This window comes from Pipistrellus hanaki (assembly GCF_964339955.1).
Source record: "Pipistrellus hanaki genome assembly, chromosome: 1".
NCBI lineage: Eukaryota > Metazoa > Chordata > Mammalia > Chiroptera > Vespertilionidae > Pipistrellus > Pipistrellus hanaki.
Genome location: NC_140503.1, coordinates 3,012,007 through 3,039,128, shown reverse-complemented (window position 1 = coordinate 3,039,128; position 27,122 = coordinate 3,012,007). Strand labels below are relative to the sequence as shown.

The 27,122-nt window shown below is 52.3% G+C and overlaps 1 protein-coding gene across 6 annotated transcripts in view; it reads left to right on the top strand.

Annotated features, from left to right (window-relative positions):
• The window catches only part of DICER1 (dicer 1, ribonuclease III), a 67,610-nt gene extending 43,120 nt beyond the window's left edge, over positions 1-24,490 (top strand). For all 6 annotated transcript variants that reach the window (XM_084879033.1, XM_084879029.1, XM_084879031.1 and 3 more), the window contains 16 exons: positions 1,038-1,170; positions 2,036-2,111; positions 2,683-2,822; positions 3,290-3,469; positions 3,696-3,909; positions 4,076-4,229; positions 5,140-5,322; positions 5,504-5,609; positions 6,348-6,523; positions 7,297-8,077; positions 11,535-11,690; positions 14,662-15,514; positions 17,104-17,372; positions 19,743-19,905; positions 19,995-20,070; positions 20,398-24,490. In XM_084879033.1, coding sequence (XP_084735159.1) covers positions 1,038-1,170; positions 2,036-2,111; positions 2,683-2,822; positions 3,290-3,469; positions 3,696-3,909; positions 4,076-4,229; positions 5,140-5,322; positions 5,504-5,609; positions 6,348-6,523; positions 7,297-8,077; positions 11,535-11,690; positions 14,662-15,514; positions 17,104-17,372; positions 19,743-19,905; positions 19,995-20,070; positions 20,398-20,563 — 3,826 coding nt within the window. In that variant the 3' untranslated portion in view covers positions 20,564-24,490. The remainder of the gene's footprint in view (positions 1-1,037; positions 1,171-2,035; positions 2,112-2,682; positions 2,823-3,289; positions 3,470-3,695; positions 3,910-4,075; positions 4,230-5,139; positions 5,323-5,503; positions 5,610-6,347; positions 6,524-7,296; positions 8,078-11,534; positions 11,691-14,661; positions 15,515-17,103; positions 17,373-19,742; positions 19,906-19,994; positions 20,071-20,397) is intronic.
• The last annotated feature ends 2,632 nt before the right edge of the window (positions 24,491-27,122 follow it).

The following is a 27,122-nucleotide window of genomic DNA, read 5'->3' as shown; positions in this document are numbered from 1 at the left end:
AAACAGTTGTGTGCAGTGAAAATGTTTAGTTCCCATTGACAAGGTTGACATCATGGAGGTGTGCTTATTTTAGATTTAATTTTATAATGCTCACTAATATTTTTCTGAATTCTGAAATTTATTGTTTTGTGCCCCAAATGTTGGGAGATATTGAAAATTTCATCGACAGCGATTTAAGATGATGATGAATGAACTTGTATAGTTGAGTATGTTCTAATTTACTTTGTCCTGAGTTGGTAATAACATTTCTAAGAACGAAGAAAAGCAGACACATGCCTAGATTATGTATCAGGACAAATTCTATGCAGAGGTAAGACACAGGAGCAGCCAGCAGAAGATTTTCTTTTCAGCTTTTTATTTTGAAATAAAGACAGACTTTAAAATGTTGCAAGAGTACTAGTAAGAACGCCATGCCCCTCACCCAGAGAGGCTGTCCGGGTCCCACGGGTGCGTGGCAGTGAGAGAACCCACGGAGGGCGAGGGTTTGTCTGTGCTGCTCCTCGCCTCTCTCCTCCAGCTGGAGCTGTGCCCAGGCTTCCGGCCGCAGTGGCCTGCAGCGTTTGGAGGTTACAGGCCTCACTCCGTGGCCTGTCTCTCAGTGAGGGCTTGTCTGGCAAATGTCAGATGGTTAGGAACAAACACCGGCAGTGTTCTTATCACAGACCCGGAACATAGTCTGCACTGTCCAGCGTGGCGGGCACTGGACACATGTGGCTGTTTAAATCAAAATTTCAGTTCTAACTAAGATGAATAAGATAAAGAGTTCAGTCCCTGGCTGCCCTCTCCACTTTTCCGGGCTCAGAGGCTGCCTGGTGGGCAGCGCCCTTACAGAGCAGTGTTGCAGGCAGTCCATTAGACACGCTGTCCCTTTCTGTGGACAGTGAAGCAATGAGGCTCCCGCTCCACACGCACATGCCGCTCCGGGAGAGGGGAAGCCGGACAGGAAAAGTCACACCTGAGGACGGGACTGTCAGTACACGTGTTCTCATCTGTCTCTCAGTTGTAGATTGAGCATCAGCATGTCCTTTTCTCCCCAGATACTGCGCTAGGTTACCAAGTGACCCGTTCACGCACCTCGCTCCTAAGTGCAGAACCCGAGAGCTGCCCGACGGGACCTTCTACTCAACTCTCTACCTGCCAATCAACTCACCTCTTCGAGCCTCCATTGTGGTAAGTTTAGGAAGGAGAGGCTGTGCCTCACGGATCCCTGCACACACTCAGACGCACGGGACTGGGCTATGTGACCTCTGGAGTCTCCGCCGAATCCGACTCGGGTGGACATTGCTGACGCCCGCTCCCCTGGGGCTGAGATCCGCACAGGGACGCCGGTTCGAGCTGTGGTTGGCCGCTCTGCTGCTCTCCTGAATTGAGAGTCTGTCTCTGCGTAACTACAGTCTGTCCGTGGTCCCAGGGCTCACTTCCGGATATTGAAGATGACTAATTCCTATATCACATTGAAAGTGTTAGAATGATTGTGTATTTTGTAGTCACATCTTTTTTTTTCTTTCTTTTTTTTAATATATTTTATTGATTTTCCACAGAGAGGAAGGGAGAGGGATAGAGAGCTAGAAACGTCCATGAGAGAGAAACATCGACCAGTTGCCTCCTGCACACCCCCTACTGGGGATGTGCCCGCAACCAATGTACATGCCCTTGACCGGAATCGAACCTGGGAACTTTCAGTTCACAGACCGACGCTCTAGCCACTGAGCCAAACCAATTTTGGCTGTAGTCACATCTTGATATATCTTTATTTTTTTGGTTACATGTTTGCAGATTAATGGATATAAAATATATTTAAATTCACCAAAATTGTCAAATCCTAGTTACAATTCATTCAGGAAGGATTTTTAAAGTTGGCTATTTTAAATATGGAGAATAGGATTCTTAAACTTGTGACATTTTTCAAAATAAAGAACTTTCCTCTGTAAATTTCAACTTGAAAGGTACTGGGGCAGAAGTTGCGTAGATATTTTAGGTGCTGATGATAATATAGCTACGGGCAAACACAACGAAATGTTCTTGTTCCTTTCAGGGTCCCCCAATGAGCTGTATACGATTGGCTGAAAGGGTGGTAGCGCTTATTTGCTGTGAAAGACTGCACAAAATTGGTAAGCATTGGAAAAGCACGTGCAGATAAAGTTAAAAGCATTGGAAAGCAAAAGCATGTCAAGGACTTGATGCCAGTGGGTCCAGGGTCTGTGGAGCCGTGAGCTGTGCCGGGCCCGGGGGTGTGCGGGGAGCAGGCCTGGTGCCCACCACTGAGCCGCAGGCGGCTGTCCTTTTTCGCTTTCTTTATGGACTCCTTTTAGACACACGAAGGTTGTCCTGTAGTGCTGGGTCACGGATGTTTGCCCTTGAACATCAGTCTCTCACATTAATCCATATTGGTGCACAAATTAATCCACTTTCTGAAAAACGGGACGACTTTATCTCCGTGGCTTTTGTAAAGTGACGGCAGTGGGCTCTTTTCCTGGTCAGAGGTTTTGTTTGTGAATTCCTGCTCGTGGAATAGATGGGTCCAGCGTAGACTCTGCCTTAGTATCACGTAGTTCAATTACGTTTTTATTCAGAGCAAAGAGGCTTTAGTTGTCATTGCTCTTCCGGTTGCTTCCTCTGTGTAATTGGCTAATTAGCCAGGCATCGTCTGTACTGGGTGCCAGTTCCCTTTCCGTTTTGTAGGTGAGCTAGACGACCATTTGATGCCAGTGGGCAAGGAAACGGTTAAGTATGAAGAAGAGCTTGATTTGCATGATGAAGAGGAGACCAGCGTCCCCGGCCGACCAGGTTCCACAAAGCGGAGACAGTGCTACCCCAAAGCAGTTAGTATTGGTCAGCGCCGGACGGAACCCAGCCTTTGCCACTCTCCTCCGCTGCCTGCGCCAAATCCCAGCTCCTCGCTGGGCTTCCCAGCCCCCTGCCGTCTGGCCCCTCTGGGCCTCCCTCCCTCCCCCACCGACCTTCTCTCGGTCCGCCCCCGCGCACAGGCTTCCTGGCCTCCCCAGAATTCAGGTTCTCTCCAGAATAAGATTATTCCGTTTGAAGAGGTGCTTTCTGCTTTACCCCCGCGGGGATCAGAGGGGTGCTTCACTCCTGTGTGGGGCTAAGACAGAGAGGGTCTGGATGATAAAATAGACACGTGGGAAGAAGGATGCCTGTCAGGCTGAGGAAAAGCTTAGTTACTCTCCAGCAGGCTACGTCATAAATGGGAGGTCTTGGGCCTCGGTAGCACCTGGAAAAGAGGCCATTATATTTGAGCACGATGCTGAGGTTTTCTTTCCAATTCTAGATTCCAGAATGTCTGAGGGATAGCTACCCCAAACCCGATCAGCCCTGTTACCTGTATGTGATAGGAATGGTTCTCACGACCCCATTACCTGATGAACTCAACTTCAGAAGGCGGAAGCTCTATCCCCCTGAGGACACCACAAGATGCTTTGGAATACTGACAGCCAAACCCATACCTCAGGTGAGGCCTGCAGAAGGACTGTCGATGTTAGAAAGACATCGTTTCTTTCCAAAAGGAAGTGTGGCTTCAGGGTGGCTGCCGTTGGTTCCCTCAGCATGTCCAGTATTTACAAATGGAGCGGTCTCCTCTGTTCTCTGAGAGAAAGCACCATTTCTCCCCTGAGGTTACACAGATATAAAGGAGGAAAGTAGCTGCTAACCATGGTGCTTTGTCCCTCTGTGCTCAGATCCCGCACTTCCCGGTGTACACCCGCTCTGGAGAGGTCACCATCTCCATCGAGCTGAAGAAGTCCGGCTTCACGCTGTCTCTCCAGATGCTCGAGCTGATTACCAGGCTCCACCAGTACATATTCTCCCACATCCTCCGCCTCGAAAAGCCTGCGCTAGAATTCAAACCCACAGACGCCGACTCAGCATACTGTGTTCTACCTCTGAATGTTGGTAAGGACCCGCCTCCCAAGAATGAGCGTGTGGCTTGGCAGCTGCTTTGCATATAACACAGAAACCTCTCGCTGCGGTGACTGTTAGGCACCTTGTGACTAGAGAGCTTCCGTCAGTCTTTCCGGGTTGGTATTTTAACAAGCTAACAGTCTTTTTCTCCCCTAAGTTAATGACTCCAGCACTCTGGACATTGACTTTAAGTTCATGGAAGATATTGAGAAATCAGAAGCTCGCATAGGCATTCCCAGTACAAAGTATTCGAAAGAAACGCCCTTTGTTTTTCAATTGGAAGATTACCAGGATGCAGTTATCATTCCACGGTGAGCACTGGGAGAGGGCGGGCTGGCGGTGCGGAGCGGTGTTTGGGGACAGCCACCTGTTCGCCGCGGTGGGCATTGCTGTTCCCCTTCGTGGGGGATCGTTTTCTCCAGTGACGTCCTCACAGAGCCAAACCCCATCCTGTCATTGAGGAGACTTGACTTTGTGAAGATCAGGTCATCTAATGGTGACAGGCTGCTTCCTAAGACCGCCCTCCTTACAATCCCAAAGTCTTCTATAATTTGATCATGCATAACTCTGCTTAACGTGTTTATAAGGAATAATGCTATTTAGTACAAAAGGAATAATCTGAAATTTTCTTATTTTGTACAAATCTAGGGAATGGCAGTTTTAGGCACTTTCAGAGTTGGAGCGCTGGCTCTAATGTCCTTCGCCTGATTTTTTCTTTGGACGCCTTAAAGCCACATGTAGTGTTAGCTGCCCTCCGCTGCCGGCACCAGTGATGGCGCAGCAGCCCACCCCGGTGGGTGTGTCCCGGTGGGGTGTGTCCCGGTGGGGTGTGTCCCGATGGAGTGTGTCCCGGTGGCCATGTGTCCCGGTCGCATTCGCCGTGTCCAAGTGTGTGCGCAGTGTGGGTGTCGGGAGCTCCCTGAGCTGTGTAACTGAGAGTTGCTTCCCAATGCCGTTAGCTCCCATTGTTACTGGGAAAGACACTAAGGAAGGAGGAGGGTTGTCAGGTAGGTTTGGCTCGATACAAACGTGGTGCTTTTTTCAAATCCACTTGAAATAGGTAATTTGGAATTAAAGTTTTCATTAGTGTTATTTATTTTTAACCTTTTGAACTCTTACTTTACAATCATATTTCCATTTCCATATTAAAAACAAGTTAGTTGTGTTTTGAGAACAGTTGATTTAAACCACAAGTCACTATTTTTATTTTATTTTTTTTAGGTATCGAAATTTTGATCAACCTCATCGGTTTTATGTTGCTGACGTGTACACTGACCTTACCCCACTGAGCAAATTTCCTTCCCCCGAGTATGAGACTTTTGCAGAGTATTACAAAACCAAGTACAACCTTGACCTGACCAATCTCAACCAGCCGCTGCTGGATGTGGACCACACGTCCTCCAGGTAAGGGTGCGCACCACAGAGGCTCCTGTGTCCGGCCCTGGGCTCCGAAACCGGGCACCGGGCACCCCGATTGCCCGGGATGGTCCGGGGCCTGCGTGGCAGTGAGCTCCGGTGGCAGGGGCACCGGAGTTGGAGAGCGGACGTGGGTCTGTTTGGTAAAACCGTTTTGCCTTTTTTGCAGACTTAACCTTCTGACACCTCGCCATCTGAACCAGAAAGGGAAAGCCCTTCCCCTGAGCAGTGCTGAGAAGAGGAAAGCTAAGTGGGAAAGTCTGCAGAACAAACAGGTGATGTCGTTAGCTATACGATGTTTAACGCTTTTAAAGACAAGCTCGAATTCTGTGTTATCAAGTGAACTCAGTGACCGGTCAATGTTTTGGAAATTGCCCAACCCTTAGGCTTTGTTTTGGTTTAACTGGTGTTGTGTGTTGACTTTTATTTGACTGTTTGTTTTTATTTTTATAAGTCTGAACAGTTTAATTTTTACCAGTGGTACAATTATACATGAAATCATCCTTATAAATTCTAGGATAAATCCCATTTGTCCCTCAAGGATTATTTGAAAAAAAAAAATTTTTTTTTCACTACGTCCATTACAGCTGACCTTAGTTTCAGGTGTACAGCAGAGGAGTTAGACATTGTACAGCTTTACCCACGTAATCCCTCCGGAAGTCTTACACCTCCCGACACCACACAGTGATCCCATGCTATTGACTGCATTCCCTGTGCTGTACTTCCCGGTCCCTTCCCCTTTCACCCTGCCCTCCCCCTCCTCACCTAGCAGCCATCAGTTGAGCTTAAAATTGGTCCATTGACACAATTATACCATGAAATCATCCTTATAAACCCTAGGATACACCCATTGTGGCCTTCAAGGATTTGTATAGAAGTATTTTTTAAAACGAGATTTTGCTGGCACTTACGGCTCTTGTCCTTAGCCAGTAGTGGAAGTGGCCTTAGGTCTGCTTTCCATTCTCCTGTGTGTGCGCTTTAGACTGAAGTGTTCACCCTCTTCGTGTTCCCAGATCCTGGTCCCCGAGCTCTGTGCTATCCACCCGATCCCGGCCTCCCTGTGGAGGAAGGCAGTGTGCCTGCCCAGCGTGCTGTACCGCCTGCACTGCCTGCTGACCGCGGAGGAGCTCCGCGCCCAGACGGCCAGCGACGCCGGCGTGGGGGTCCGGTCCCTCCCTGCGGACTTCAGGTATGCCTGCTCGCCAAAGCTGAGTTACCTAAGCTTTAATTTCATGTGAAATGCTTCTTGAAAATGCAAGGATGTCTAATAAGTGACATAAATGCAGCCTTTGGTTCCTAAGTGAAAAATCTACTTGTTGAGGCCCACGCTCCTGTAATGTACGGAGGGGGGTGAGGCCCCAGGATCGAAGCAGTCATCCCTCCTCAGCGGTGGGAGCTGACCTGGAAGCAGTCCTCACACCGTGCTGACATGCCAGGCCTGCCTCCTCGGATAAGTCTGAGTTACATGGTAAAGCAGTGCCTTGGGGGTCTTCTTTGTCTTCATCATTTTCTCCCCACTTCATTTCCCCACTAGCAAAGTCTCCGCATTCTGAAAATTATTGGTTTAACCACTCAAATTAATTTTGATTGTCCAGTTGGCAAGACCACATGGTTCTGGGAGTGAGGGATGTCAGAATAGAATGGTAGGAACTGTTGTTAGCTCTTGTCCCACGCTGCACGCTTAGGCACAGAGAGGTTGTGTGACTTGCCCAAAGTTTCCCAGCTGGTTACCCGGAGGACTGGCCCAGGCTTCAGCGCCCGGCAGCCACACCATTACCAACGGCGCACGCCCCGTGTCCCGCCCTCCGGTGCAGTGTGCAGGCTTCCTCTGGGGAACTGGTTTCTCTTCTGAAGCAGGAGCATAGATATAGGGATCTTTATTTATTCATATTCAGGTGACTCTTGCTTTGAGCCTCGCCCTTTTGAAGGATCTGATGAAAAGTTATAAAAATGTCTTTGCAGATACCCTAACTTAGACTTTGGGTGGAAAAAATCTATCGACAGCAAATCTTTCATCTCAATTGCTAACTCCTCCTCAGCTGAACACGATGCTCACTGTAAGCACAGCACAATTGTCCCTGAACATGCTGCACACCAAGGTGCTAATAGAACCTCCTCTCTGGAAAGTCATGACCAAATGCCTGTGACCTGCCGAGCGCTGCTCAGTGAGCCATCCGGTAAGCTCCCCATTGACGTGCCCACAGATCTCACAGCGATTAACGGTCTTTCTTACAATAGAAATCTTGCCAATGGCAGTTATGATTTAGCTAACAGAGACTTTTGCCAAGGAAATCAGCTGAATTACTACAAGCGGGAAATACCTGTACAACCAACTACCTCATATCCCATTCAGAATTTATACAATTATGAGAACCAGCCCACGCCCAGCGATGAATGTACTCTACTGAGTAATACATACCTTGATGGAAACGCTAACACATCTACCTCAGATGGCAGTGCCGCGAGGGCCACGGTGCCCGGCACCACAGAAGCTGTTGCCGCGCTCAAGGACAGGCTGGGCTCTGCGCGGAGCCCCCCTCCTGGGTACTCCTCCCGGACTCTGGGCCCGAACCCCGGACTCATCCTTCAGGCGCTGACCCTTTCAAACGCCAGCGATGGATTTAACCTGGAGCGGCTCGAGATGCTGGGGGACTCCTTCCTCAAGCACGCCATCACCACGTACCTGTTCTGCACGTACCCAGACGCACACGAGGGCCGCCTGTCCTACATGAGGAGCAAGAAGGTAAGCGGTCCTTGTGCGCCGGAACAGTTCCTCAGGGTGCCTATTGGTGGCAAGTGTGGGGGAGTTTCAGAGGATCAGGAAAGCATGTGCAGCTAAAGCCTGTGGCGTGCGCGCCAGGAGCTGACACAGATCTGGTTGTCACTGATGACGCACTCAGGTCTGGGGGCTGGCTGACGTGATGTGACTGACCCGCCGATGGGCATGTAGTTCAGAGGCGGCAGAGTGAGAGCGTGCTCTCCCTGACTGAGCTGGTTGAAGCGTCTGCTGGGGAGGCGCTGCCCTGCCTACAGGCACACACGGCCAAGACCGCTCCCCGGGCCTGTCTCCGGCTCAGGGTGCTGGGAGGGAAAGAGCAGCGCCTCCCGGCTCCGAGGCCTGATCACAGGGAGGCTGTTCTTGCATTTAGTGTGGAGTCAAGACTTCAGGAAGAAAAGTAATGAAGGGGAAATCTTTAATGATGAAAAGAGGTGTCACACTCAGCGTGTGCCTGTTTGGCAGATAACTTAGCTGCTGGTTAGCCTGAGCACCCAGCGAGGGGGGAGCACCCAGCGCGGGGGGAGCACTCGCGGTCAGAGGTGGTGTTCACGGAAGGGTGTGTTCACAGTGCGTCCGTGAAGTGGACAGATGGCAGAGTGTCGCTCTCAGGGAGTTGGAGGGTGGAATTGCCGAGAAAAGACCAGAAAAGGCAGAGGGTCGAAGCTGCACTGTGGGGTCTTTGCCGGGGCGAGGGAATCTGCACTGGGAACGTGCAGGTCCCTGGAACGGGGAGGCACTTTCTGCGGGAGGGGCTGTGAGTGGCCGGCCATAAAGCGGCGGCTGTAAATGATGGGTCTGGACAGAAGGAGCGGGAGTTCCGAAGCAGGACCGGCCCTGCGGAGCCAGCCGCTGGCTTTGAGGAGTCTGTGCTTCAGCAGAAATGATGTCTGGGGCGTGTTATTCCGGAGGAAGGAATCTTAGCCGAGCGACACTCAGGAGGTCTTCCTCCAGCCAGCCGCTGGCCTCCTCCCGTCTTCCCAATGCGGGTGCCGGAGCGGCAGAGGGGAGCGGAGGCCACACGCAGGTAGATGCAGCCAGCTGCCGTGGAGACCTCGCTCTGCCCTGCAGCTCCAGGCTCTGTGGGTTCTCCCAGCCCTTCTCCCGCAACCTCAGCCCTGGGAGGCGGTGAGCGCCTCCATTCTGCAGACGAGAAAGCTGCTCAGAGCTCAGCTCATGGAGGCCATCTCGCTAGGCCCGGGGAGTCAGGCATTCCTCTGAGGCTGGAGCCCATGCCCTTCACATCGTCTCTGCTGCGTCCCAGCGTGGGGGGGATGCAGTGATGACAACCACACACACACACACACACACACCCTCCACACACACCCACATACACTCACTACACTCACACCCACACACACACTCACACACACACACATACACTCACTACACTCACACCCACACACACACCCACACCCACACTCACACACTCTCTCTCACACACACACCCACACCCACACACACTCACACCCACACACTCACACCCACACCCATACACCCCCCCCACACACACACCCACATACACACACTCACACCCACCCACACACACCCACCCATACACCCTCCCCCCACCCACACACACACCCTCCACACACACCCACATACACTCACACCCACACCCACACCCACACTCACACACTCTCACATACACACACACCCACACACACTCACACCCACACCCATACACCCCCCACACACACACCCACACACCCATACACCCTCCCCCCACCCATACACACACACCCACCCACACACACCCTCCACACACACCCACATACACTCACACCCACACACATACCCACGCCCACACTCACACACACTTACCCACACACACACTCACCCACACACACTCACACCCACACACACTCATACCCACACACTCACACCCACACCCATACACCCTCCCCCCACACACACACACTCACATACACACACTCACACCCACCCACCCATACACCCTCCCCCCCACACACACCCACACCCACACACCCATACACCCTCCCCCCACACACACACACACACTCACACACACACACACCCTCCCCACCCACACACACACACACACACACTCACACCCACCCACACACACACCCATACACCCTCCCCCCCCCACACTCACACACACACACACTCACACACACACACACACACACACACACACACACGGAGCTGGGTGATAATGGTGCTGGTTGTGAGGTAGAGAGAAATGTCGGAATCGGGGTTCAGTTGGGTTTTCAGACCTCATGGAATATGAAGTGGATGTTCAGATCATTGAGAAGTTAGCTAAGGTACGGTTTGGGGAATAGTCTCTATAGGAGTGACAGTTGAAGCTCTGAGGACGAGTGAGATTGCCCAGGCGTGGTTGGGAAGTCAGAGGCTAAGAATGATACCCTGTTTGGTAAGAAAGACATGATTTTATATTTCAAAAATTCATCCACTCATCTGCTCAGAGAGCGCCGACTCCTGTTTCCTGCAGCAGCTCTCCCTCCCTTCGCCTTTGGGGAGACCCTCTAGGGTGCTCACCCCCAGGTGGGCCTGTCCCTAACCCGGCTGCGCCTCGCTCTCCCCATGGACCCTAGAAGCGGGTCCTCGAGGTCTGGAGGAGGGAGTAGCATGTGAGCTGGCACGTTCGGGCAGCTTGGAAGCCCGTTCTCCGCAGAGCCCGCTCCTGCCCGCTGCCTAGCGCCTCTCTCTGGGTGCTGGCTCCAGGGCATTGCCTTCCGTGGAAGAAGGGCCCAGGAGGCACTTAAGAGGAACTGGGTTTAGACAACAAAAATGAGGCGACAGTTCTAGAGCGAGTTTCCAAGTAAAAATGAGACAGAACGGCAGTAATTTGAGGAGTTGGAAGCCTTAGGGAAAACAGAAATGAGGGTTTTATGGATGCAAATAAACATGGAGTTTGTTCCTTACTGCTTTTTGCTCTGTTTAAAATGATTGAACAACACGGTCTTGAAATACCATTCCAAACAGAGGCGGAGGCTGGGGAAAACGCTCCCTTTGAAACGCCTCGGGGCGGCTCTGGGTCTGGCCTCGGAAGCCGGCGGAGCTCGGGAGTGCTCCTTGCACTCGGCTCCATGGAGAATGCTGTGGCGTCTGGACTTCGTACGTGGATTCTTTTTCAGAAATCTCACAGTTAGCAATTTTCATTTTATGTAATCAGATCCTGCTCTCTGCAGGTGGAAATTGAACTGTTTCTTCTGACTTCATAAGGAATTTGCATGTGTATGTCAGTTTTTCAGATCTGCATTTAGTACTCACAGAAATCCTCCTCTACCAACACTAAAGGATATAGGACTTCCTGTTTCCCAGCAGTGTTACAGTGATGACCAGGACAGAAATTTGGGTATAAACATGCTAACATGCCTCATCTGAGTCACAGCAGCGATCATGCAGAGTAAGTGTCTGTGAACTGCTTCTGCCCAAGGTCAGCAACTGCAACCTGTACCGGCTCGGGAAGAAGAAGGGGCTGCCCAGCCGCATGGTGGTGTCCATATTCGACCCCCCCGTGAACTGGCTTCCTCCCGGCTACGTGGTGAACCAGGACAAAAGCAACGCCGACAAATGGGAGAAGGACGACCTGGTAAGCTGTGGCAACGGGAGGATTTCTTTTTGGGCGAGGAGAGAAATTTATGCTATTTTTTGTTTCTTTTCCCTGGTGGGTTTATAATGGAGCTTATATTGGATATATTGACTTAATAGCTCTCTAAGTAGACTGTCTTTTCATTGGATTCAGAAACAATGTTGCAGTTTTGATAGAAGACAATTTCTCTTCCTTTGTGCAAGTTAGAAGATGAGCTAATTTAGTGTTCAAAAGGAGAAAAATAAAACCCTACAACGTTTCACTGTACTGTTAGGTGCTGCAGTTTATCATAGATCCCTACCTAGCGCTGTTCAGTTAATTGACTGTTCCGTGACCTCTGATTTCTAGTCTGTGAAATAATAAAATGTCAGTAAGAGCTGGCCTTTGCGGCTCAGGGTCTGTGCAGGCTGTTTCTGCTTTTGTGCCTAACAGTACTGAGTGAATAAATGGCCAGGCGGAAAGGTTGTAGGTTTCTGGCAGTGGTTTAAAGGTTGCCTGATTTCAGAAGCGGCTGCTTCCTGGTATCTTGTCTTGAAGGCCGCCAGAGGGCACCTGGGAGGCCGGGCCTGCGCCCGCCGGGGGAGCGGGGCTTTGGCTGGGAAACGCCGGCGCCTCTGCCAGGGGAGCGGCCGCTCCGGAGCCCGTTCGCTGCGCTCCCCTTTCCCGTACCTCCCAGAGACAGCGAGCCGGCGCGGCGGCGTTCCTCCCCAGCCCAGGCCGGCCGCTCGCTGTGTGTCCTCCCCGCCGTCTGTCCTGTGTGTTTCCGGTTCACACTCTGTGACTGTCTGTCTGTGTTTTACCTCTGGATTGAGTATGTTTTTAAGTCATGCAGTTTTTGACTTCGTGTAGGAATTAAACTTATGTGGGAAGCATTAGGAGAACTTTTTAATAAGAATTGGGTTAGGAAAAGCACATGTTATTCATTTAGAGATAGGTAGAACCTTAGGAAAAAATGTGTAGACTCTGAGAACTTTAGAGAAAAGACTACATTTTTACAAACATTATTCCGCAACAGTTACCCTGCTTTGTAAATACTGTTTTATAATATGATTGGCTCTTTACAAAAACCACAAATATGGAATAATAAAGTTGATGTTGGCATGTCCTCTTGATTAAAAAAGTTTTTTTTAAGATACAGCGCACAGTTCCTTTTCTTGACGTTTTCAGCTGGACTGGCACTTTGGTTCCTGGAAAACATTAAGCACTGCTCCTCCTGCCACCGAGGAGCTTGTGCCGTTGCCGCGGGCCCTTGCCTGCTATTGAGAGCGAATGCGAGTTGCATTCCTGCTGTACCCGCCTGCCCCGCGCAGCCAGGTGGCAATGGCGGCGGTAGCTCAGGTAGCGCCTGGGACTCGGAGGAGAGCCGCATGCGGGCCCTTATTTTTAAAGAGCCCGCAGTGCTCCTGGGAACACTTGGTGGGGTAGGATCCCACTGTTCTCCGAGAAAGTGAAACCCGGAGGCCTAGAGAACTTCGCCCCAGGTCAGCCCGCCTCTTGGTGATAAAACCCAGGCCTTTGTTTTGCTTTTTGCTTTTCTTACACTCCACTAATTTTAGCTTATGTTAGCATCTCTATAAAAATATATATGGATGTTTTTAATTAAAAATTATTCAGTCTTCATTTTTTTGAAACTGTAACTTGGCCCTTTCTTCTCAGGACCAAACAATTAGTCAAAAGAAATCTCATGTTACCAGGAAAGTATAGGATTTTTAACGGAATAGTTCCTCGAGGTCTGCATTGTAGTTTCTTTTCGGTTCTTCCTTATGCTTGAAAACGTTTTATAAACTTTTTTTTTATTTTAAAAAATACACATAGTTAAAGGTATATGGCTTGGCTCACCGCTCTTATTTCTTTTCAAACAATTACAGACTGTATCTCTCTTGAGTCTGGCTTAAAATGAAAATATTTGCAGCATTTAAAAAGCGTTTGACAGAAAGTTTGAAAACCTTTCAGAACACTCTGGAAAGTTGTCACTATCAAAATTGAAGCACAGCCCGCTGCCTCTCCCCCCAAAGTCAAGTCTTGATGTGTGTGGTTTTTCTTGTTTGTGGTGTTTTGTTTTTTTTAATTTTATTACTCAACAGAAATTTGGCATCTTCCTAGCATTGCAAAAAAGTTACATCATTACTGAAGCCTAGCCCGTTATTAAGGTTGTCATTCACAAATAAGCTATTGCCAAAGAAATTGGAATTAGCAAAGATCCTCTGACAGAAATTGGATTGTTGTGTTTCATGTTAGTCTAAATTTTCTTCTATTTTTGTCAGTTATGCTATAATCAGTTACCCTGATTACTGTAGCTCTGTGGAGGGGAAAAGCATAATTTCTCAAATTCTTAGCTTAGGTCAGTGATCACTTTTAGTTTTCAAAGTAAAGCAATTTAGGTTTACATTATAGCAAATGTACTTTGATTTGAAGTAGAAATAGGGACAGACACTACATCATGAAACTTTTGCACATTTTTAATGTTATAAAGACTTAAGAAATAATTCTATCTGTTTTATGTTATACTCTTAATTGCAAAGATAATGCTTTTTTTTGCATCTGGAATTTAATTTTATTAATTTGAAAATTTTTTTGAAACTTTCTCAGCAAAACTGAAGCTCTCTGGCTGGCATATGAGGACTTCCATTGTGTGTTCTGCCAGATTAGAGTTCTCAGCTGAAGGTTTGCCGTGTGGCCATTAACTTTAACTTCACATGCCATGTATAAAACCCTCAGCTGAAAGCTTCGTGCAGGATAAAGGTCATTTTATAACTCAGAAAACGAGCATTCAAAGAACATGTTTTACTTTGTTTATATGATTAAATAACTTATTTTATGTTAATTGAAAACAAATGGCTGTGATTTTAAAGTTGCCTTTTAGTATTTGTGGTTGTCATTTGAAATTATCCATAACCCTTGCTTTTATTGAGTCTCAAGCCTTTTAAAACCGGCGGCTATGTCTCCCTCCTGCCCCATTCCCCCGCTGCAGACAAAGGACTGCCTGCTGGCTAACGGCAAGCTGGACGACGACTTCGAGGAGGACGAGGAGGAGGAGGGCCTGCTGTGGAGGGCCCCCAAGGAGGACGCCGACTACGAGGACGACTTCCTGGAGTACGACCAGGAGCACATCCAGTTCATAGACAACATGCTGATGGGCTCGGGCGCGTTCGTGAGGAAAATCCCGCTCTCGCCGTTCTCGGCCGCCGACGCCGCCTACGAGTGGAAAATGCCCAGGAAGGCCCCCGTGGGCGGCGTGCCGTTCGCAGCAGACTTTGAGGACTTTGACTACAGCTCCTGGGACGCCATGTGCTACCTGGATCCCAGCAAAGCCGTGGAGGAGGACGACTTCGTGGTGGGCTTCTGGAACCCGTCCGAGGAGAACTGCGGCGCGGACACGGGCAAGCAGTCCATCTCTTACGACCTGCACACGGAGCAGTGCATCGCCGACAAGAGCATCGCCGACTGCGTGGAGGCCCTGCTGGGCTGCTACCTGACCAGCTGCGGCGAGCGGGCCGCCCAGCTCTTCCTCTGCTCGCTGGGCCTGAAGGTGCTGCCGGTGAAGGGCCCCGCCCGGGACGCCGCCGGCAGCCAGCAGAGGGGCCTCGCCGGGAGCCGGGCCCCCGCCGGCAGCCCCCGGCCCGCCGCGTGGAGGGCCCCGGAGTACGGCTGCCTCAAGATCCCGCCCCGCTGCATGTTCGACCACCCGGATGCCGACAAGACGCTCACGCACCTCATATCGGGCTTTGAGAACTTTGAAGAGAAAATCAACTACAGATTCAAGAACAAGGCTTACCTGCTGCAGGCTTTTACTCACGCCTCCTACCACTACAACACCATCACCGGTAAGCCGGCGTGTGCTGAGCCTGTTACTTTGGCCTCACGAAGAAATGACCTATGCATGTTCAGGCTCAGTGCTTAACGTGTGTGTGTGTGTGTGTGTGTGTGTGTGTGTGTGTATGAGGGGGGAGGAGGAGGGGGAGGAGGGAGGAGGGAGGAGGCTCTGCTCTCTGGGCCCTCTCACATGTGCTGCGTGCGCTGCGGGTCCCGGGAGCGGCCGCACCGTGGCGGCCTTTCCTGCCTTCGCCTGCCCCCTGGCTCTGCCGCTCAGGCTCAGGGGCTGCTGATTTACGTGTGTGTCTGGATGGACTTCACATCCTGTAGCATTCTTCCTGAACAAAAGAGCCCCTCGGAAGCCTCTTTAAGTCTAAAGATGAGCAGATGATAAGGAATGCTTCTCAGAGGCTCCATGCCCGTGCCCGGCATCTCTGCCCTGAGCTCCCGGCGCTCCCGTGTCAGCCGCTCCGACCTCTCCGCTGCTGGTGGGCGCTGCCCTGGAGGGAAGAGCAGGCACCTGACAGCTCACGGCGTCAGCCGGTGACAGTCAGGTCTGAGTGTGCTGCTGTATCACAGTGACAAGTGCTTGGATCCAACACCAGAGCAGAGCAGCAGCTTGTGTGAGAAGAGAATGTGATTAAGATGTCTGAGAAACGTGGAGCCAGAAGCAGGACGTGGCCAGTCCGCTCTGAAGGCTGGGGGCATGACGAGGCCTGGGTCTCTGCTGCCCAGTCCCCGGCGAGGTCTGGGCTCTGTCCGGTCTCAGCCGGGCAAGTCATTTCATCTGTCCCTGCCTCAGTTTCCTCAGTTGCATGGACTCTAGTAACAGAGAGTGGAGGTGCTGGTTAACATGGATAACTTCCCACATTTTGACTATCTTCACTCACTCCCGCAACTTTTTTCTCAATCTCTTGGTTTGTGTAAAACTCAACACTTTTTTAATTGATCTTTTTCTTAGAGGGAGAGGAAGGGAGGTGGGGAGGGAGAGGGAGAGAGGAACATCCCGATGTGAGAGTGAAACATGGACTAGCTGCCTCCTGCACGCCTTCTGCGTGAGACAGTTTGTAACCCGGGCATGCGCCCTGACCGGGACTCAGACTGGCACAGGACGATGCCCCACCAACCGAGCCACACCAGCCAGGGCTCCGTTCCCCATTTCTAGTCCAGGTGGAGAAGGGGGTCTCCTTATGCTAACCGTCACCTCGTGTGACAGAGCAGCCCGGAGATGGCGAGGGTGGTGCTGCTCGCCCATCGCGTGTGAGGGAGCGGATGCGTGAGCTGCCGCGGGGGAGGCGGGCCTGGGGGCTGGCCTCCGCGGGGATGTGTGACGGGGACCTGGGGACGGGGCCCAGCACCGGCCTGCCCTGCGCGGCAGGCATCTGTCTTCCGGCCGCTTAGAGGTTCTGTGACCCTGACGCCGTATGTGAGAATGTGCTCAATTTGCCGTTAAAATGCCATCGCCAGAGGCGCCAGCCAGTGTGAGATGTCAGTGCTGTCCTTGAAGAGTGTGTATGAATGGGCCCAGAAGGCTGTCTCTGGCCTGGCTGGGGGCTCACGTCGGGCGCTGCCCGGGCTCACGGCTCCCTGCGCCCCGCAGATTGCTACCAGCGCTTGGAGTTCCTGGGAGACGCCATCTTGGACTACCTCATAACCAAGCACCTTTACGAAGACCCGCGGCAGCACTCCCCGGGCGTCCTGACCGACCTGCGCTCCGCCCTGGTCAACAACACCATCTTCGCGTCCTTGGCCGTGAAGTACGACTACCACAAGTACTTCAAGGCCGTGTCCCCCGAGCTCTTCCAGGTCATCGATGTCTTCGTGCAGTTCCAGCTCGAGAAGAACGAGATGCAGGGGATGGACTCCGAGGTCAGTGCTGCGAGTGCGGGCGAGCCAGAGGGCAGCCCGGCGGGTGCTGGGGGTGAGGGCACGGCCGGAGCCAGGCTGGGTGCCCGCCCCGTGCGGTCCTGGGAGCTGGGCAGGCCGGAGTCTTTGGGGGAGGGGGCCTTTTAGGCAGGTGGCCATTCCCGGAGAGAGGGAGCCCAGTGCAGTCCAGTGTGGCACCCACCCCCCTTCCGCCACGGTGGCCTTAATCCGACGGCCTCCGCCGCGTTCCTTCAGTCTGCCTCACTGTTCAAAGCGTCCGAAATACTTGCTCAGTCTCAGGTAAGCAGCACACATGCGCTCTGCTTCTGCTGGACACGGGGCATCTGGGTTACAAACCAGACCGTGTAGCCGCTGGAACGGAGAGGCTTCTGCCCCAAGCTCAGCCGGAGCCTTGGCGGCGGGCGCTCCCATGCTGTGGCTCCGGCTGCCGGGAAGCGTGCTGCTCAGGTGTTCTGGTTTATGTCAACATCGGCGTCCCCGTGTGCCAGGAGACGGCTCTCCTCCTCCTCCCCATGCTCACGCCTCGGTTTTCCTTATTTTTGTAGGTTTTTCATAAGGAGTTAAAGAACTTGTTTATGAATTCCTCTGATCACTCTTATCATGGTTCTTTTTTTATTTGTTTCTTTTTCAATGTCAAACCATTGTTGGGCGTTCATGAGTTTCTGGGACTTCCTTGGAAGCAAAGGATGTCTAAGGATCAGCCGCAGGCAGGCAGGCAGGCAGGCAGGCAGGCAGGCAGGCTCTGGGCGGGCGGGTGGCACAGGCAGGCAGGCTCTGGGCGGGCGGGTGGCACAGGCAGGCAGGCAGGCTCTGGGCAGGTGGCACAGGCAGGCAGGCTCTGGGGGGTGGCACTGGGGCTGGCAGCAGCTGATACAGGCTCTTTCCCCAGCGCGGCCTCGGGCAGTGTGAGGGCGAGCATGGCCGCAGGGAGACTAGGACCTAGAACCATCTCGCAGTCAGCACACTTCTGCTCTCATCCTCACAAACTGTATGCTTGGAATTAGAGAAATTCCCCAACGTTTAAATTCTCTCTTACATGCAAGGGGACAGACTAGTTCTGTAATCTGTGTTCATTCTTTTCCCTCTCCCTGGTTTATGTAAACATGTATAGAAGTTACAAGAACTAACTGGAAATGGCATGGTCTGGCTTTTCTAATTTACTATTTGACCTTAAGACTCTCTCCACTTTTTTTAGGCCTCAGTTTCCTCATCTGTAAAGGGAGAAAATTAAACTTTATATGTTTTAAATTCCTCTCTACCTCAAAACCATCATATATGAACAATAACTGACTTATTTTTCCAGTAGCCAGTATTATAATTTGTATATAAAATTTTGTTTCACTAAAAACTGTTTAGAAATTACTGTGCCCTCCTTTTAATTTCTCTTTCACAAGTAGTTTATGTTTATTTTAGAAAACACAAGCAAAACCAGTTAAAGTTCACAAACACACAGCTTGAGAAAAGACCCAGATGAACATTTTGGGGTGCGCCATTGCTAATGCATGCAGTTGTGAACGTGCCTATAAAGGGGTCTGTTTTGCGTGATTTTCCATCCCTCTTTTCACGGAGTGTGGTGGTGACTCCAGGATTGCGTGCTGGTCCGTACACGGCTGTCAGGGAGCCACTTAGCTGTCCTTTGCAGCTAACGTTTAAGCTGCTTTAGTTAGGACTTCAGTAAGCGGGGACGTGATGAATGCGCTCACATGCCAGCCCCCTCCTCCCGGCAGGCGGTAGGGTTCCCAGAGGTGGGATTGCTGCGTCCAACAATTGCGAACCTTTAAGAGGCTTTTGATGCATATGACGTTTTTACTCTGTGACGTCGGCCTGCTGTGTGTCAGGCCCTCTTTCACAGCGAACACGTATTCCGTGTTTCATAAAAGGCGCTTGGAGGAAAACATCTCCAAACAGGGGTCCCCTGCCCAGAAGCGGCCGTCTGTCCCTCACAGCGTGTCCTCCCCGCTGGCCCCGAGTTGTCCCCGCCCCTCCCCCTGCAGCTGCTGGGCAGCACCGCCCACGGAGGGCCATTCTCTGATGACGAGTGAAGTTTTTAAAATACATTCATTTATTGACGACTTCCAATTTTGTGTTAAAATTTTAGTTCTTATTGAAAAAATATCTTTTCTTCTTTGCTGGGTATAGACTATTAAAAGGGAGGGGATTTTTGGTTTTAGAAATTTGGGAACCCTTCCTTTTTAGGTCAGATACTGTTTGTGAGGAGCCGGTGCCAGGAGGCTGCGGGGATAGGGGTGTCGTGTCCTTGGTTAGCGACGGGGTGAGTCCCCGCGGGAAAGGCAGCCTGCTCCTGGCCGGCCTCCCGGGCCTCCTGCCGACAGGCCCCTTCTCTCTCACCAGCTCAGGCGGTCCGAGGAGGACGAAGAGAAGGAGGAGGACATTGAGGTCCCCAAGGCCATGGGGGATATTTTCGAGTCGCTTGCTGGTGCCATTTACATGGACAGCGGGATGTCGCTGGAGATGGTTTGGCAGGTGTACTACCCCATGATGCGGCCGCTGATAGGTACGCCGGCTCCCCCCCGAAGACCCGGAATCGGAGTCAGCAGCAGCGGCGAGGGTATCATTTACATTATTCTTTCACTCTGATTACAGAGAAATTTTCTGCAAATGTGCCCCGTTCCCCTGTGCGAGAATTGCTGGAAATGGAACCAGAAACCGCCAAATTTAGGTAAGCAAAAAGTGCATGGAAAATATTAACTTAGTTCAAACCCAGGGGGATGTTCTCAAAGATGCCATAAATGAACGGTTCCGGAAAGTATTCACACTGGGGCTCGCGCTCCGCAGTTTCCACTCGGAGTCTGATGGCCTTCTCTCCTGTTTTCGTAAGAGCCGCTGAGCTAGAAGCCCCGGCAGCCGCTGCCGCATGCGTGGCCGCCGTGCACGGTCCCTCGTGGGCGTCCGCCCGGGCGGGCTCCCGGCCGGCGCGCACTCTGAGCTGATTGACAGTCATAATAAACACTCTGCCTCCTAATCACGCTGTCTGGCCTCTTCACAGCCCGGCGGAGAGGACCTACGACGGCAAGGTCAGAGTGACCGTGGAGGTGGTGGGGAAGGGCAAGTTCAAAGGCGTGGGCCGCAGCTACAGGATCGCCAAGTCCGCGGCGGCCAGGAGAGCCCTCCGCAGCCTCAAAGCCAACCAACCTCAGGGTCCCAGCAGCTGAAGCCCCTTTTTAAACTAAAACACAGAAAGCAGAATACGGTAGAAAATATTTAGATTGAAAAGGATGATTTAAAGTTGATACTGAGCGGAATGAATCGAAGGCAGAATTTAAAGTTTGTTTGATAACAGGATAGATTACAGAATAAAACATTTTAACATATGTATAAAGATTTTGGAACTAATTGTAGTTTTAGTTTTTTGCGCAAACACAATCTTGTCTTCTTTCCTCACTTCTGCTTTGTTTAAACCACAAGAGTGCTTTAATGACGACATTTAGCAAGCGTTCAGAACAATTACTGACGGTTTGTTTTGTTTTCAGTATAATTTCCTCACCTTCGCTTAGTGTCAGGAGGCCAGGGAGCTGAGCACTCACACGTCCCTCGAGTGATGCTCGAGCCCTGGTGCCCCTCCGTCTGCGGAACTGCCAGCCCGCCCTGGGGAGCCGAGAGGACCGGGCCCACGCCCTGCGTGAAGATGGTGTTCCCAGCGCTACTGCGCCTCAGAGTGAGGGGCAGATGTTGATGGCACTGGCTGGCAAGCTGGTGGATCCAATGTCAGTTTTCTCGTGCCACGTGAGACAAAGGTTCTTGCCTTAAAAGTAATGTCCTCATGGATACTCTTTAATTTCTGATCGTTTTGGAACAAACTGATCTTACATTCCCTGCATTTTATTGTGCATTAGATGCTGAGACTGTGGGATTCACAGCCCACTAGTGTAGTTGTAACTTAAAACAGGAGATTTGGATTTCTGGCACGTGTGTACTAAAGACATTTTAAAAACCAGAATCTGTAGACTGGATTTTTAAAAAACACCATAATAAATATGGTCTTTGGCTAAATACCCAGTTTTACTAAAAAAACAAACACACCTCCTGCTAGGTAGTTCCACTGATAGGAATTGCTTGTGGCAAATAATTTTGCCCCGTAGGCTGTTTCTCTAACAGAATAAACTTTAGACATATCACACCTAAAATATGCTGCAGATTTTATAACTCATTGGTCACCCAGCACCTTCCCCCTTCGCCTTCTCCCGTGAGTGTCTGCTGCACTGTCCGCCATGCTGCGTGTGTCATTACCAAAGCTGTGCCGGCCGTGGGAGTTAGATGAGATAGACTGCCGCGTTGTGATGCATCCCAGACTTAGCTTGTTCATGGAGGGCACCTAGCGCATGACTTCCCTCTCCGGAAAAGGAACAGAATGGACGTGCTAGGCGTTCGCCTGAGTCTCTGTAATTAGACCCATAGCACTCTCCACCTAAATACCTCAGTTCTCCTTTCTTCTGCATGCGTTCCCTGTTTGGTGCTATGTTTATGTATTATGCTTGAAGTTTTAATTTTTTTGCACTGTACCTGTAATACCTCTTAATTTACCTTTATATGAGCTGTGGGCTGGTCTTGCCCTCCCACCGGCATACCAGTGGAGGTTTGCTGCAATTTGCCCATTAATTATGCTTGAAGGTTAAGAAAGCTGAGCGGAGGTGGCTGATGTTCCCCAGCACGTCGTTCTGAACTTGATCTTCTCGCAGTGCTGCATTTCTGTGTAAATTGCAGTTGAATACTGTACCTCCCGCTGTCTGCCCCCCCCCCCCCCCCCCCCAGCAGTGCTCTGACGTGTCTGCCAGAGGCTGCTGCTTCGCTTGCAGGAGGCCTGGAGAGACCCCAGCCCCGGCCTTACTTGTCCCCAGTCTGACATTGGGATGGATCCAGGTGATTAACTGCGTTTCTGAACAAATTAATTTGGGTGGCCTCATTTTTAAAATATGGAATTCTGATTTGGAACCTTAGATTTCTGTTTCGCTTTTTAAAAATCATAACATAAGGTCTCGTGGCGAGTTAAAACCAAGCGATTGTTGAATTACGGAACTGTAACCGTGTCCGTGAACAAGAAGGCCGGTGTGATTGTACTTGCGGGGGCCTTGTGGTGAAGGCACGTCGCAAATCTCCGAACAGCGCAGCGGCCTGCCGCGGGCGCCAAGGGCTGTGCGGGCCTCCGGCTGATCAGCGCACGGCTGTCTCACAGTTACAGTTCCCGCTGGGGGAAAGGCCTCAATGTATTTTGTAACCTTAAGAGTATTTTTTGTTAATACTTTATAAGTTCAGGCTTGGATATGATTAGGTCATACATTCTCAGGGGTTCAGATTTCCCGCTACCATTCAAAATGTTTTAGCAACAGCAAACTTGGGCTCTTTCTGTTTCTGTTGTTTTTTGCTGGAGAAAATGAGCTGATTGTAATTGGTGACTCCACTTGGAAGCAGTCTGACCCCTGCTGCTCCGCCAGGAAAGGAAAGCTATGCGTTGGGCATGTGAGATGGTGGTGAACGCTGTGCTGCTGATCCAGTGTGTCACGGCCCCCGCCGAGCTTGTGGACATGTCTCCCGCTGTTAATTAAGGAAAAAGATCCTCTGCTTTGCCCGCCCCCCGTCCCACCGCGTGTGCCACCCCTCCGTCCTGTGATGGCGGCGGGAGGCGGAGGCAGCGGGCGCTGGGGAGGCAGTGGGCCGGACCTCATTGTAAACGTCTGTAACGTCGTGCGTACCTCCGCCGCCCTCACTCCGCTGCGCTTGTACCCGCCCGCATGAGCACAGAGAGCATTGCACTTGGTACCATGCTTTACCTCATTTCAAGGAAATATGCTTAACCGAGAGCAAAATGTGGTTTGGCCTTGCTGCTGTTTTGATTTGCCGCATTTGAAAGAGATAGTTCTGATGCCTGCAGTGTGTCATGTATACTTGCACAACTTCAATGGATCACTCTCGTCTGTGGCATTTTACTGTTTGTGAAAGTATGACAAAGATTTGTTAACTGAACTCTTACTTATGTTTAAAATGTTTGTTACTTTTTCCCTTTATATTTTGTGATGTGATTAAATGTAGAATGACCTCTAACACTCCTGTAATTCTTATTTTTGAACGTACTAATATTTTATTTTCTTAGTAGCTTGCTCTCAGAGAGATTCAGATAACCCGGCCTACATCGCAAGAGACGTGGGCTCCTTGGGTTCTGCTGGTTCAGTTCATAACCCGGCCGCCCCGGGCAGCCAGCCCTGCAGGGGGCCCTGGAGCCAGCGGGGCTGCGGCCGGCGGAGGAATCCAGCTCACCCGCCGCCTTCAGTCGCGGGCCAGGCCTTTAAACTTCACATCTCTCTCTGGGAGGGGATCTAACTCGCTCAGAATGTGACCCACCAGACTGAGACCGTGGTGTGTGTATTTAAGCTGCGTCTGGAATTACGTCGAGTCCTTAACCAGCTCTGTCTGCGGAGGAGAGGCCGCGCTGCGTTACCACCTAGACGGTTATGTTAGTGACGTTTAAGTAGGTGTGTTTCTCAACCACTGATTACTTTTCGGGAGTTTAATTGTTTCCAAATGAATTCCTTTGTTTTATATTGCACATGAAATGTTTTTAAGACACATGGAAGTCCGAGATGTTAAAATGATCTTAAGAGTTGGAGACGCTGGCCAGGAGCGATGTCTAGGGAGCTTGCGTTGAGACTCCGTGTTTTCCACCAGCAGTGCAAATGGTCTCGCGAAACTGACTTGTAAATATATTTTAATCATTAACTGCTTTTTTTCTAGTCCGTTTTTATTTGGACATCAACCAGACGGCTTAAGTTCTGTAGGTGCGCTCAGAATTCCCCGCTGCAGCCGGTGGGTCACAGCAGAACTGCGAAGGCGAACAGGAGTGACATCGCTGGCGTGTCTGGTCAGCATGTGCAGGAAAGGGACTAAAATCAAGTCAGACTCGCGTGTGCTTTGATTGACAATAAAGTCGTGACCACCCCGTGCTGCAGCTGTGTGTAAGGAACGAGACGGAACTGCTCCCAGTCATCGCAGAAGGCTGCCGTCTGCGCTCACGGCCACATTACCTCCCAGCCTGTCTTTTTGTAATGATTGTAGCCGAGTAAATCTCCAATAAAGTTATGGTCTGTTCACTGCGTGGCCTTCATCTTTTTCTTTTCTCGATGTGATCGGCTCAGGTAGCTGCAGCAGACCTGGTGGTGTCTAACGTTCAGTGCCGCGGTCAGAGGGGAACGCTGCTCCAACAGACGACGTTCGTTTACCACGCTCTGCTTCCCTCTGCTCGTGGCTTCTGTGGGAGCATCTCTGTTCCAAGGGTTCGGTGATCCCGGTGTTTTTCTGAAACGGGCCGCAGTGGCCGACGAGGCCCTGAGCCTCCCTGAGGAGGGCTGGCTTCTGGGACCCGCTTCCGCGTCATGGGCCTTCCAGACCCGCTTCCGCGTCATGGGCCTTCCTGGCTGTCGGCTCGGAAAGAACTGGGCCGTCCGGGCTCCGGCCGCCTCCGGGCAGCCCCAGTCGCCTGAGTGCTAGTGGAGGGCTTGGCCGTGGGAGCGAGCTGGTAAGTGTGAGTTCCTTAGCAGAGTCTTAGTTTTCCTTCGTAAGAGTTTAAGTGGTCCCTTCCTCTCCCTCCCTCAGGTCGCTCACCAAAGGAGAAAAAGGACGAGTTCGGGCCTGAGGAATCTGGCTGAGCGCTGCGTGCCTGGGGGTGTAGGGGGGGGGGGGGGTAGGTACTGCTGCCCAGAGTCCACTGGATGGTTCGGGCCAGGCCTCAGCCACGGCCTTCCTGCCACACGACCCTGCGTCCCCCCAACAATGGCACACAGCCCAGCCAGGCCCTCGGCTGCTGGGAGGCACAGGGCCGTCCTTCTGAAGCACCGCCGAGTCCCGGGTCCCAGAGGGCGGGGCTGCCCTCTGCTGGGCCCTGCAGAATGGGAGGGGGGTGATGGGGAGGGAGGAGAGATTCTAGCGAGGGAGGGAGGGGGGAGAGCTCTGCTTCCTGCCCCATTCGCCACGGGACAGGCTTGGGCCAGTCCCGGGCGGGCGCAGGGTGGCTTCCTGGCCCCTCAGAGGGCAATGCCGGGAGGGGGAGCGGCTTTGCCTGAAGAGGGGTGAGGGCCACTGGATCTTCTAGCCCCGTGGTCGGCAAACTGCTGTGTGGCTTTTTGGCCCCTTGAGTGTGGCTTTTCCACAAAATACCACGGCCTGGGCGAGTCTATTTTGAAGAAGTGGCATTAGAAGGAGTTTTAGTTTAAAATTTTTGTTTCTCAAAAGACATTTCAATCGTCCTGTCGACATTTGGCTCTGTGGACTGATGAGTTTGCCGACCACTGTTCCAGCCCACCTTTCTGCTTGGACGACCAGGCAGCTCACAGCCAGGACTCCGGGTCCCTGTGCCCGCGGTGGGAGTGAGGCCTCAGCGCGCGAGGGCAGGCACTGAGCCCGTGGAGGCCTTGCCTGTCAGGCAGCTGCACCGAGTGGGTCCTGGTGGGGGCGTGAGGCCATAGCCCCGAGGTGGGCGGCTGTGTCCCGGGGAGGACACCCTGTGTGTGTTCCTCTCTGGTTCCCAAGTCTCTGTCCGCCCTGCCGCCTGGCCCAGGGGCGCGGACGCCTCCGTCGCAGGAGCTTGTGGGTAGCTCCCCGGCAGCGGGCAGGCGGCCGGTGGGTGGGCGGGCGAGGCTCTGGGAGGCAGATGGCACTCTACAGCCGCTCCAAACGGTGCCCGGGCCTGTGCGCCACCCGCCAAGGGGGCCCGGTCTCCGTGAGAGGACCCTCCGCCTGTGGGACCCCCGGGGAGCCCTCGAGGAGGGCGATCGGGCCCGCTCTGTCCCGCGGGAGCCCGGCCGCAGAGGCGGACACCGCGGGAGAGGCGGCTCTGTGGGAAGCGTGTTGAGCCTCACGTTCGGAGGGCCTGAAGCCGCCTGGGGTTGTTGGCGGTTAGCTGTTTTCGCTTCTCTTTACCTCTTCTGGGGAAAGGGCCGAGTCAGGCCTCCTGCCGGCAGAATCCCAGCGGGCGGCATGTTTATAAATAGAGCGCTGGCTTTCCAGAGCTGAAACCCGCTCCCGCCAGCTTTGTTGACAACAGGGAGGTGCATGCGCGTTTCTAGGCCTCTGGCCTCCCGGACGCCCCGGGCCCCTGCGCCGGCCCTCCTGCACGGGAGGGGCCTCCAGCCACGCTCCTGGCCTCTCCGTCTCCCCCGGAGGGAGCGGCTCTCGGGGCCCACCCCTCATAGCCACGGGAACTGAACTTGGGGATGCAGAGGTAAGAGGTGTGAACCTCGACTCTCGGGACGAAACTCCTAGAGGCCAAGGCCATGTTCTTGCCCTTTGCTCGATGTGTGTGCACCTTCACCCGCAAGCACCATCCCGCGCCCGCTGTGGGGGCCCCTCTGGTAGCCAATCGGATGGACAGGTCTGCCGGTGCGTGGCAGCTTCCAGGCCAGCGGGCGGGCAGACAGACAGACAGACAGACAGTAGCTAGGACAGGCTTAGGGACTAGGACAGGGCCATGCAGTCCAGTGCGGTGGGGGACGGGGGGTGTGGTGTGGCCAAGCTCAGCTAACGGAGGGAGCGGCGAGCACCTGCTCTTCTCATCACGTCCGCCACTTGCATCGGAGGCGGTGCCCCAGCTCTCGGGGTCAGAGGTGAGCACCGCGGTGCAGGGCTGCAGGCCGGGCACGCGGGGCTCCTGTGATGGTGGGGATGACTGCACATAATCTTAGTCCAGTGAGGGACGGACCCGGCCCAGGAGGAAGAGGTGGGAGGGGC